This window comes from Amblyomma maculatum, chromosome 6 (genome assembly GCF_055883805.1).
Source record: "Amblyomma maculatum isolate TAMU_Amacu chromosome 6, ASM5588380v1, whole genome shotgun sequence".
Taxonomy (NCBI): domain Eukaryota; kingdom Metazoa; phylum Arthropoda; class Arachnida; order Ixodida; family Ixodidae; genus Amblyomma; species Amblyomma maculatum.
In genome coordinates, this window is record NC_139349.1 from 94,402,007 (window position 1) to 94,415,319 (window position 13,313).

The 13,313-nt window shown below is 44.8% G+C and overlaps 1 protein-coding gene across 1 annotated transcript in view; it reads left to right on the plus strand.

Moving 5' to 3' along the window:
• Positions 1-273: 273 nt before the first annotated feature.
• The window catches only part of LOC146186299 (uncharacterized), a 41,540-nt gene continuing 28,500 nt past the window's right edge, over positions 274-13,313 (plus strand). The window contains exons 1-3 of the mRNA XM_084605650.1: positions 274-395; positions 10,913-10,974; positions 11,870-11,917. Coding sequence (XP_084461776.1) covers positions 317-395; positions 10,913-10,974; positions 11,870-11,917 — 189 coding nt within the window. The 5' untranslated portion in view covers positions 274-316. The remainder of the gene's footprint in view (positions 396-10,912; positions 10,975-11,869; positions 11,918-13,313) is intronic.

Sequence of the window (13,313 nt, forward strand, 5' to 3'; positions counted from 1 at the left end):
TACAGCAGGGTTTGACGGGTGGCTGCGCAATACATTCCCAACCTCGTAACACATGACTGCTGGCAGCTGGCGACATTTGCCACGCATGCGGCGAATGCGGCTATTGAGCAAGCACTTGAGATATAGCTTACTGGCGGTGAAATAGTGAAAAAAGAATGAAAAACTAACAAACCAAAAATAAATGTCTAATATCACGTTAAGCTTCCTGTTGGGCCTTTAAATAGGGCGCGCAAGATCTAGCTAGATCATATAGACTTTGTGAAAGGCTGTCAGTCCATTTAGAAAGCACTCTCTGGCTAAGAAATACTGTAGAATCATGTTAGGATGGAATCTGGCAGCACTTCTTGGCCTTGCCATCTTTACGTCCTGGGCGCCGCTTATTCCGACGGATGCAGGTGAGAAATCATCGTCACCGTCCTGCGACTGCGGACCGTTATTCGGAAACCCATCTATTAGAAAGAAGTGCACATTCTTTCAATTTCATATGCCTTGTTTGCTGCTTTCATACGCACAATTGATTTACAACTTCTCATTGAACTTTCTTAAATATGGCAAGAAGATACAACAACAGTCGGTGCACTCCGAAAAGTATGTTATAAAAGTAACGAAGTCCACAACTGCGTGCCTAGCGACAGCATTGCGGTGCATCAAAGAACAATAAAGACTGAGCAATCGGGCGAATTTTTCGCCCTACGAATTTTGTACTGTAGCAGCTGAGAGTCTCAAGGGCATTTCCCTTTAACGAATGCGCAGGACACCTTCAACAACTGAGTGCCTTGCTGTCAATGCGGAAACGGGAAGGGGAGACAAAAATTTAGGCTCAAGCATTTTTAGTTGCCTTAGATGAATTTCTTTTGTAATCATTTTTATATTTTCGCACAACTGAAGGAACAAGGACTGCAGTGAAAGTTTAGAAAAGGTTAACAGAAAACTGAAAATATTGAGGTCGAAGAAATTCTGTGGAATAAAACTTGTAAATTGTAGAGAACATGCTCAGCACAATACCTGCAAGGACAGTACTGCGTTGTGCCTGATTTTATGGCGCATATTCAACTGAAGCTATCTTGAGCCAAGAAATGAAAACTGCAGGAACATCATTTTTCTAAAGATATGCACCCCAGGAAAATATTTCTCAGAGCTTTGTATTATTTGTCTTTTTTGCTTCAAAGGCATTGGCACAGGCACATATCACTGGCTTGTTATACGAGATAGGACCCGATTTACCTTAAATGGTTATACCCATGCGCAACTGCTTCTACACAGTTCCAGATTATTGTGGCTGTTATTCCTACCTCAGAGAGCAGCGGTGATTAAGTTTGTTGTTGCTACTTGTAGCACATTTGTTGCTACTGTTGCGGTTGAATTTCTGATTTCAGTACAGCCCTCCCAATACAGACATTCTGAAAGCTTTTTTTATCCTCCTGAGCACTGGACTGCTTTCACTACTATTCACCAATGTAAAAGAGGCACACATACTATACGTCCGAAACTGAGTTTTGAAATCGGATATAAAGACGGAATAAAGCACATATATGGTACGTAAGACTCGTTCAAAGCTCATTTTGCAGTGCTAAGTAACATCGATGACTGACATTACGATTTCCAAGTCCATAACCAGGAACGTTCATAGTGTTCTGTGATAAAATTCTTCCCCAAATTGAGGACCTCTTGAGAAGGCATGTAACTCTATAAACAAACGAAAAAATAGAGGAGGGGGGGGGGGGGGGTCCATTTCTTCCCATTCAGGTATTAATGCTATTTGATTTTGAGATTTTAGTGTGGCATGTACTCTTCAGTGTGTAACCAAGTATATGGTGCTGCGGCTGGTAGCTCTATTACAAGAAATATTGAAAAGCGCACATTACACCAGCGCTGAAATAATGAAGTCTTCACTGGCAAAAACACTTGCTAAGGAAGCTTGTTTTATGCATGCAGCCCTTATAGACCAACCGGAGGTCTTTTCGTTGAGCGCACCCATACGGTAGATGCCAGTTTTACTTTGCTATTTGTAGGCGACAGTATTGTAGCCACATAATTTGAGTTGGAAGCATATGTCGGCCTTTAGTTTTTATTTTGAGTTGCAGTGCTTTGTTTGATATTGTGGACTCCAATGTCCCTGCCAGGCGCCTGAAATTCTACATTGTTTTAATTATGGGTCTGTGTATTCAGCGTGTACACAGACAATGCAACCACTGGGTTTAAAATATGGAATACAAAATGTTAGCGCGTGCGCACGAATGAATTTCATCGCCAATGAGAGCAGTATCAGTGTAGATGCTGAGAGTATCTGAGTCCACATCCTGAAGCTGCTGAATTGCAAAAACCTGTGGGGAGGGAAAAATTGTCGCGAGATATAAGTGATATATCGCCGAGAAGCGATCGGAGTATATCTTTCGCGAGCCGAGAAGGAATAAGCACGGGAGCACCGTCACATTACTGGAAATTTCAAGCTAGAAGGCGCCTGCCTTGTTGGTCATTTTACGAATGAATATGATGTTAAAACAGGCATCACAGATAGCGTGCCGCAGTGTTGGGCTAGCGCCAAAATGTGCCTTCTTCGTTTATGTATCCCTCTGCGCTCTGAGCTTCTCACAATCTTAGAACCATTTGCGCCCTCCCGCGAACTGTAATGAAACCAATATGAGTCTTCACTGATTGATGCGCGGCTTACTAAGAAATATTTCGCTGCCTCAAAGGAGGCCGCAGACACGGGCATTCAACCATCTTCCACATGCATGCGCAGGTAAGGAATGATATTGAAATAATTTGTACACCATGCCCGGTGATAATATGATGGGAACTGCTGCTCCTGCTACCCCAGATAGGACGATCATTTTTAATTTACCAACCCTTCAGGAGAGAACTTGTATGCTACACAACCTCCTCAGCAGCTACACTAGGGAACAGGGCAACAAAGACTGGGGAACAGGGCGACAAAGACGGGACAAGAACGAGACAATAACTCTCTCGTCCTTGTCCTTATGCCACCTTTGTTGCGCTGTTGCCCAGTATCAATGCATAACAACTCGCCCACATCTCAGCTTTACTCTTCAGTATCCACCATGCACTGAGCTCGTGCGTTTCTTCATAAATCAAGTCGTTCCCGCATGAAAAAAATCACTTCACCGGTCCTCGTTTTGTGCAAGACCAGCCTTGAACCGTCCCACGTGGTCTTTATCAACAAGGGTTATGCTGACTCGGCGTATACCCATATACTCTTGAGAAATAGCGACAGCCCGTACTGTCGCGGTAACGTGCTCGCAATGCGGTCTGCACTGCGGCGCCGACCTTACCATTTGACTCTGCCAGTGTACTGCATTTGAAACCGGGCGAATGGTGTCCAGCCGACAGATTCCAGAGCCGCGCTGCTCCGTGCTCTAGTTAGCGACATATAGAAGCCAAAACTGCCTGATCAAGGTTGAGTAGGGAGGCTGACTGAGGCCCATCTGATAGGGTGCAGCCATAGAAAAATGGTACACACATTCGGACCTAGAGATGTGACTAAAGCTCTTTCCGCATTTCCGCCGCAGAGGACTCATGCCTTCCCTTCAAAATAAAGGACTCTCAATTAATGAATCTCAATGTTTCTTCGATTGAGCCCCGTTAGGTCCAATTATGCACACCTCTCGCATACAATGACATCTAGTCACAGCCATAAAATACTCTTTTGTTTATAGGTAACAATTTTAGTGCAGCACTTAAGAACGTACTGCTCAGCAAATAAGGGAACTGATGGAGAACTGTTCAATTATTGAAAGTATCAATTAGCTCGGAACAAAGTGTGGTTTTCAACTTGAATTCATTACGTTCTCCTATTTGTAGTTTTTGCACTTCACCTGCATGTACACTCCTATCGTAGTCATGAATAAGACCGATAGTACATCTAATATATGAGATATAAGAGAGCGAAAGAGCAATTACGGTTCCTTCAAGACAACGCCATCGCTTAAACAATTCCTGAAGGAGACACATTAAAACTGCAACCTATATATAGTGCCGACGCCCGGATTTATCAGACCAGCCACTTATGTGACTATGTATCTTTTACCGTTTTCAGTCGTAATTTCACGCAACACAGTCTAGTGCACGAATCACGTAGTGTCATTTGCCGGCTTCGCCATAGGTCAGAGATTTTAGCAAAGCGCGCAAGGACGGCACAAGAGACCCAGTTAAACATCCTCCCACCTCAGCGACCGGAACCCGACTACACGCACGAGCACCTCTTCGTCCTACTGCCTATAATTCATCCTATTCAAGCGCATTAGCAATGTGCAATTCTCATCTAAACACATCGATTCATACAACTGATCGTAAGATAATCACCGAGAAAGCTGTAAGGGGGGCACGCAATTACACTATATCTTGGCAGTGCGCACTAGAACAAAAAAACTGTTGATGCCATTGCACTGTATTTTTTATTCCGTCTAAAGACAATTATTCGTATCATTTTGTCAAGGGTCTCGAACCCGTACTAATATAAACACCACGCTAAGAACATCTCTTCTCCTGCGTGCCAGGACCTAGAAAATAACAAAAATAGGGAGGGGAGGAGGTCACTGACATTGCGCAGAGTGTGCACTTCGCAGTCCGTTAAAAGAAAATAGGTGTTAAAAGAAATAGAAAAAGAAAGAAAAGAAAGCAACGGCGGAGGCTTTTTTTGCCTGCTACATTATTCCCCTATCGCGCCCTATCAGTGTAAGGTGCTACATTATTAGGGACACTTAAGCTCACCCTATGACGCGAGAGCGTAAGCTACCAGCCCACATATGAAGTTACGCTTCAACCAAGCCGTATGGATGAGCCTGCGTATCGTACGGGTAACGAGAATGCAAACGGTTCTGGCATGCTGATTTTGATATTACCCTTCCATATGAAAGGACCCGCGTTGGCAGCTCCTGTCCATGGCATAGGGGTAGCGTGAATTCATATGTCATGGCAGGCTGATTTTTTTACGAGCAGACCGTAGGTAGGTAGGTAGCAACTTTAATGATTCAAAAAAGAACCAGGTGAGGGGGGGTAAAGGGAAGCGAGGGAGCAGGACGACGATGGGCCCTCAGGCCGAGATGGCCGGGCACTTTTGTGCTTCGGCGACCCCTCGGGCCCAGCTCACTGTCAGAAGCTGTACCTCGGGCAGCGAGCTGCGCAGAGCAGCCTCCCATCGCTCCTGGTGTCTTGGCCCTTGCCACGGGGGCTTGGGTTTGTTCGGGCAGTTCAGGAAGACGTGAGTAAAGTCGGCTCTGGTGCTAGGACACAAGTGGCAGTGAGGAGAGGTTTCGCCACGGTTTATAACCGAGAGAAGGAAAGGGGTCATGACTGTGGCCGTCTGAAGTCTGCGCCAGAAAGCCTGGTCGCTTTTGGGAAGAGATTTATGCGGAGGAGGGTACAGCAGGCGGGAATTTCTATAAAATACGGTGAGGTCGTGGTAGTTAAGAAGCCGATCTCTGGCACTGCCAGACGAAGGCACCAGGTCGCTCTCAGCCCGGTTGACGAATGCTCGGGCTTGGGAGTGAGCGGCCGTGTTGCCTGGGTGCTCGCTGTGCGCAGGGATCCAGAGGAGGGTGATGAGGTGATCCGGTGGAGGGGATGATGCTAGAATGTTTGCGGCCGGGGAGTGGATTTTGCGATGGGCATAATTACTAATTGCTGTTTTGGAGTCTGAGAAGATATACTCAGCAGAGGAGTGTGTGATTGCTAGGGCAATTGCTGCTTCTTCAGCTTGCAGGGAATCCTGCAAATTTGGAATGGACGCACTGACTATCGTGTTGTGGAATCCATCCACGACGGCAGACCGTAGCTTCGCCTCTTCACACCTCTTCACGGCGTAGCTGCGGTCGCCCGAGGTCTAGTTTTCGCTGTCATAGTATTGCTTTCGTAATAATATCCGGCATTAAGCGTGGCCCGCATGGAGCGTTTTTCTAGGCGATTAGTCGGCGTCAATGGCAGCGGATAAGTTTTTCCGCCGTCCGAAAGGACGTTTTTGCCAAAGCCACGGGGGAGAGGTGCGGCAGAGGGCCAGTGAGAGTCGGAGGTGTCGTCACGGGATTCTGGGTGGAGCCTTGCCGTTCGAAGGAGTCGCGCACGCGACTCGAGGAAACAGTCATACGTGGTGGCGCAGCTGCTGACCTCGACTCCAGCACTGAATAAGCAGCTTTCCCGGCGTGCGTCATCGACGGTGGCGCATCTACCCCGTTATCTCGTTAAATGCCTCTTGAAGGTAGCTGCTCAAGGCTATACTGAACTAGCTATACTAGACTCAAAAAGTAGGGGTGGTAATGGCAGCGCGGAGCACATCTATGGAAGTCACTGACTCCGAAGTACAGTACAGAGTCGCGCGCTCAGCGCATTGTCAAGGGAGTCAATTTTATGAGGCTTTCAAACCGCAGTCGCAGCCAGTTTGCTTCATTAGGAAAAACTATCCTATATTTTAGTGATTAGTGTAACAGCGGAGCGCGAGTGCGATTGTTGTGTGATTGCCAACTCTCGCCCTGTCATCGCACCATTTCGCGCGGGTAGGCGCATGGTGCCCCGCAACTACCCCATCCCCATAACCTGTTGGTCCCCCTATTCTAAATCTCGCTAAGGAGCGTTTTGCCTTGTCAGCAGACCTCAGGCTCCATTTTTTTGGTATAGCTCCAGGGATGCTTTTTCAAGCATCCTCTGAGTACCGTCGTCTCCGAACCATAAGAAATTAGGAAGTTATCGGAACCGGCAGTTCCGTTTTATGGCAACGTAGACGCACATAGATGCTGTGCAGTGATTTTTTTTTCGGCGTCAGATGCCTGCGAACCGGACTTCGGCAGCGTTGACGGGATTCAGCTGCTTAACGAAAAGGCAGTAGATTGGAAAAAAGAAAAAAAAAATTCAAGGACAGGTTGGCAACTGAAGTGATGAAAGGCGAAAGCCTGAGTTTTGCGCTAAATTTGCGCCTGTCCTTAGGTGCAAGCATTTCGGGGAGATGACATTAGCTCATTAGCAACGAGATCGCGCTTCTTGTATCTTCGCAGTTGTTCTCCGTTTACGGTTGTGTGGTTGATTTTACCGGGTGCGCGGCATTAATTAGTAATTATTGGTTAGTTAGGCATTAGTCAATAATTATTTATTAGTCAGTAATTATTTAATGAATTAGTCGTTAGTTAGTAATTGATCATTGAATGACATACGACCATGGTGTGCGGCATGGATTAGTAATTAATTAATCAATCAACCATGCAACTATGCCATTAGTAATTAATACTCATTTATAATTCATGATTAATTAATAATTTTTTGCCATTATTGATAATTGTTTAATAATTAATTAGTCACTGATTAGTGATTGGTCATTGGCATATGGCTATATAAAGCACGCATGGGCGCATACTGTGGTGATGCTCTGTGATTGGTCGAGACCTCCATGACGTAATCCTGTCTCGACCAATCAGAGCCGCCGCAAAAGCGTGACACTTTTGCTGACAACGATGAGGCAATAAAGGCTTTCGCCTTAATTAACGCGCTACAAAATACAGCAGTGGGAAGAAAGCATGAGTGTTCATTGTTGGGTAGTAGGCTGAGAAGCGTGTGCTACCTCTATAAATGCCTAGCGAAGATGGATGCTCAAGAAAATCAGAAATTGTAATGGCAGCGAGGAGTTTCTGGGGAAGGGACCCGTCCGGAGAACATTGAATCTCACTCTTAGCGGATTGTCGAGGGGTCAGTTTTATAGCATTTTCAAGTCGCAGTCGCTCAAAATTGTTGCAGGAGAGCGAGGTCGGTGAAGGCCAAGGTGGGCCGCCGACAGGGACCACGTGCGATCGTTCGTGTTGAGCTCAAAAGTCGTTAATGAGCTGCTTGCCTTGCCAGAACCCAGACGCCTTCCGTGTGCTATGGCTTCAGTATTTACATCCATAGCTGTTGGAAGTGATGACTGTGTACGTTTCTTTGGCACAAATGACGCAGAATAGAGAGAGAGAGAAATCACAGCTCAAATTTCGCGGCGACAGGGAGACCCATAGATGCGTGTGCCCGGAGGGGTGCGTTCGCATCGAGACACTTTAGGGCGATCCGATTAAACGACGCTCTTCTGGCTCGGCTCCTGACCATGCGGAAGTGAATTCGTCGACGCCGGCTGGGGCGTTTGGCGCGCAGCGTGATTTCGCGTGCAAAAAATGCTTCATGCGGGCCAAGCTTTAGATCTTGTGCGATGATGATTCGCATGCTTTCTCTAAGGAGCCCGGTTACCATTCTTAAACGCAGAACACGGTTTTTCAGTTTCAGGAAATAGAATATATAGCTCGCAGAACTTTGGCTCAGAATCACAAATCCTTACAACTTAGAATTAAGGGAGAATTTTGAACATTTATTGAAAGTTCGCGGATGTATTCAAACTAAGTTTATTTTTTATTGAGATTTCGGAGAAAATCTTGTTAAGCATCGAATATTCTTGGGTAACGTGTCCTAGAGATTACAGGGGTGGAAAGTAGTTCAGAGTTGCCGCTCTTCAATGGCACCGCCTAAGTTCTAACTTCGTCGAAAATAGACGAGCACCTTCACTCTCTGCCATTATATTTTTCTCGTTTTCCCAAAAGCTATGCGTTAAAGATGTTCCGGGGATAGCATTAGTTTGTCAGAAATGCACGGAAACGAAGCCTGAACTCTATCTACTCATCGATTGGATTACATTGCACTTTCAAAAAGCAGTCGGTTTCCTTTCTGGGGTAAAAAAACAAAAACAAAAAAAACTCTATTGAGCACATGTATTTGGCTGAACGAGCACGCGTTTGTGCGGCATAGAATCTCCATATGAGTGTTGCCTTTTATCTCTTGCAACACAGAAGTGAACTGACGGTGGTTAAGCGTTCTTGAACGAGTGAAGTTCACTACGCATGACACAATGTCCATGATAGATTTCGTATGCAATTCCTTGCTGCACTGTGCTTCTTCGTATAAGACGCAGTGCACCACCACGATCTCTTCGGTGACCCCGAGTCCTGCAAGCTTCGTTATACCAACGTCGCACCCAAATATAACTAGCTACTTATAGAGGCACGCGGGTAGTAGTGAGATTGTCGGGGATAAGATATGAATGAGAAAATCAGCTTACTGGACCGTGTGGGGCTGAAATCGCAAGTTTTCCTTTAAACAAATATGAACCAAAACATGCTACCGTCGGACACCATTCGCTCTTTCCTCGCCGAAGGAAAAAAGGACAACGTGCGCTCTCTTGCGTGAACTGCGGACTGTCGCCACTTAAGAATGGCTCGGTGACAGCTATTGAAAGTGTGCAATGAGAAATACCACCCTCTCTTACCTTCAAAAAAGAAATGTAGACTTGAAAATCAGACACAGGGATGAATACACCAATTTTCTAAGGGAAGGAAAGCTAGCACTGGGGGACAGATAATTAGGTGGGTGAATGAGGTTGAATTCGCAGTGGTCAAGTGGATATAGGTAGCACAGGACCTGTTAAATTAAATGATAACGGACAGGTCTTCTCACTGCAGTGGTATAGTCTGGCTGATGATGAAGGGAATGGTGATGATATATTCACACGAGGAAGCCATTTCCATTAATGGAATGCTTAGTCGTCATGTATACACTGCTGCACAAGGAAGGATGTAGCATATTTGCATAGCGTAAGGTACCGTGAAATATCAACAGCAAATGCACAGCCCTTAGGATATTACACTCAGAAATTGTAAGCACGATCAGCACCAATCAGGAAAGGTGTCAGACAGCGAAGTGCAAAGGTTAAGTGCTTTTCGACGCGCCTTCACTGAAGGTATGTTGATAATTGCAATCAGAAGACTTAGATCAGTGTTGAGATTATCTCGGACTTCCACCGTCATTATTAACCTCTTCCGACATATTACAGCACTTGCGCTTATCGAAACAAAAGTTCCGCCTACATCTAAATGATTGCACAAATCCGAACAGTGTAATTTACGTCGAATAAAACGATGCCATTTAACAATCCAGGAAAGCTTCAATGAGTCAGAATCATTCTAAATGGATTGTAAATTTTGCAGGCAGAAAGCAGATTTATGCCATACGGTATGGGCCTGCCAGGCCAATATTACCTCATTCACTATAATAGAGCCAACGTGGGGAGGATTGGGTGTAGCCCTGTCCAGCTCGGGCCTCGAGGACCGAGAGCATTCTCGAAAGAGTGAGGGCGGGAGCGCCAACAGAATTCCGCGCTAAGGATCCGACCATCCTTCCCACAATTCCGCCTCCCTCTTTGCTTTCAATAAACGTTTTTCACCATCATCATTTTACATTTTCATTTTCTGATGAGGTAGCCTTGTTTTATCGTTGTGCAAGTCAGGAGACGAATTATGAAGCTTAAGAGAGAACAGAGACACACAAAATATATCAGTGAACTCGGGAATTACAACCAAGAGTTCTAAAGCAACGTTCAATACTCTCGGAAGGGCACAGAAGCTTACAGTGGGAAGTAAAGCATTGCAAATTTTGTCAGCTGTCGTTGTGTTGCATTTGAACTAACCACTTTGGCTGACAGTAGTGTATTATCGATCCGTCGCCTATTAGTAGCGTAATCAGCATTCTGCTGACGCTAAAGATAGTGCAAGTGCCGCAGGGATAGTAGCCGTTGTGCCAATTTGTGTATATTGAATCCGGCTTTGCGATCCCGCGACGGTATAAGCTTTTTAAGTCCGTAGCTGGTACCTGATCCTGGTTAATTGGAGGAATATAGCAGAGACATTCGCATTGCAATGGGTGTACTAAGGCCGATAATTTTTTTTATGTCGCCCTTTAATCTCTTTCTTGATGAGTGCCAGGTCAATATTGCCGAAACACTCTGAGCTGTATATAAGCGTTGGTTTCGCACTTGTGCGTCAAACGATACAGAGTCATTCTATTTATATTTTTTTTGCAGTTTTACTAAATATATTTGCTTTGTGCATGATTCCAGCTGATTGTTGTACATTTCGCCTTCCCACCATTGGAAACAAATGTGTTCTGAAAAGTGGAATGGTAAGTTATCTCCTCATTGTCTCGAAACGTTTTTGTTATTGCGAAGGTGAATTGTGCTGGTGTCGAAATATTTAGGCTGAAGGTGAAGTGTCGTTGGTGAGAAAAAAAAAAAAGGGAGTTATGAGGCTTTTTTAAAAAAGAATATGAATCTAAAGAAGACATTATATCTTAGTCGCTAGTGGTAGCGAATCAAAGAAAAATTTTAAAGAACTCAGAAATGATTTTAATGCCTAACTAGAGTGAAAACATACTGCAGATGTCATCATTGGGAGATTTAGAATAAGTTAGCTGTTATGCGTTGACCCCATGATATAAATCTAGTGTTACAAACAGCAGTTTGTCATTGTATCCAATGAGGGCAAACTATGACGGTGCGTTCTAAACCGCACATGCACCGTTCAGCCTTCGCAATCGGTGCACCCAAACGACATAGGCGAGATGAAGCGCGGTAGGTCAAAGCCCCAAACATGATATATTTTTTAGGCATTCGCATGTATTAGTTTCAAGGGGAAGAAGATACACACGACGTTTATCTTCAGATAACTTGTACGTAGTGAAGCCCAGACAAAAATGTTAGTGCGGAGGTGAGAATACCTAGTTTCAGTACATATCGTTTCATAATTTTTTACTCAAATTTTGCAATTTTTCCTCTTTGTGCTTGTTATGTTAGAGGCGGGCGGTATGTAAATGAGCACCTCATCAAAGAAAATGCCATTTAAACGTAGCGCTTCATCTCTCCTCAATTTTTCCTTTGTTTAATTGATTGCGTAACAATCAGTTTTCATGACAGAGTATCAACGGCCTTCAGAGCTTTTCTTCCGCAATGTCGGCTTAAGTAAAGGTAAAGACAAGAAAGCGTCGCTGTTGATGTTTGTTTTATTCTTGCTGTTTTCAGGTGTTCCACATCGATTCTATTAGCCAGATGCAATGCGGCACATCCCCGGTAAGAACAAAAGTATATGAGATAGCTTGGGTAAGAAAGAAACGAAGAAAAAGTGGCTCGTTTCTCGGCATAAAGGTCGCATATTAACGGGACCGCTTTAATTAGCAATCCCGTTACGTCAAGAAATCCGGCTTCGGCATTTTCGTTGTGAGCGACAAATCGCGAACATTACTGCTGCAGGTGGTGGGTAGCAAGGGAATTTTTGGATAATACCAGTTGGGAAACTGCTTCAAAAGAAGACCAGTTTTTGTATGAACTTTTCTGGTGCCGATGACGTGTTGCGCCATCTAGAAGCGGTCAATAGAAGCCTTCCGCTGTTGCCTTCATTAACTTATGGTAATTACTTTTTCTTTCTTCTCTTCCATCTCAATTACCTCGACGGCAGAGATTTCTAGAAGGTTTCAAATAAGAAATTTTCTCTATGCAAGTTTTCATCCAATTTTATTTTCCAGGCGGTTGTGAATTATCAACAATCTGAAAGTTTGTAACTTCGCCCAATTTCTTTAAAGGCCACAGGCGGTCCCAATATTCGTACACAGCCTAATTTTGACCAATCAAAATCGCCGAATTTTTATACATGGGCCCTACGGGAAGTTTCGTAACTGGTAGTATTGAAGAGCTCTGAGTGGCAGGTTACAAAGCCGAGCTCCCATTTGTATGCGGGTCGCGTGATGTCCCAAGATCGCATGACTCGGCCAAGTTCACAGAGCCTGCCGACTCAGGGCCTCTCAGATTGGGATGGAACCTGGGTCTCTGGAGTCCAATCAGATATGCTACCCATAGTCTACACAGGCATGTTCGCATGGCTTTGCTAAAACAGGGCTTTTAAGGTGGAAGCCTGTGTCCGCTCATGGGCTGCGGACATGTTCCCAAGAACTGAAAGTTGAGAAAACAAAATGTCTCCACCGGTATTCGAACCACTATCTTTCCGATCATCAGTCGAGAGCGCAAACTATTTTTTATTTTCTTTATTATCTGGCTTTATCACCTACTGTTTCACAAAAACAAACCACAATCACAGCATTAAGCGCACATGGCTACGTATATATATAGAGAGAGACATCATGATCAGCCACGTTTAGCCTGGCTTTGTGACATTGAAACTCCCTCAAAGAAAACAAGGGCTGTACCCTTGAGGGCCGGTCGGGAGGTTCTGAAGCCACTTTTGCTATCATGACAAACCAATGCATAGTCTAAAAAATAAATTCGAGCAGGTCTGGCATCCCTGTGATAGGCGAGGCCTGGCTCGTGAGAAACCGATCATAATTCTCTTTCACTAGCGTGAGATTAAAAGTAGCTATGACAACGACTATGTACTCAGTGACAGTGATAGTACTAGCGCTGATAATGACTTTGCATATGGTTGATGCTGATGATTGTAGCGATAGTGATGATG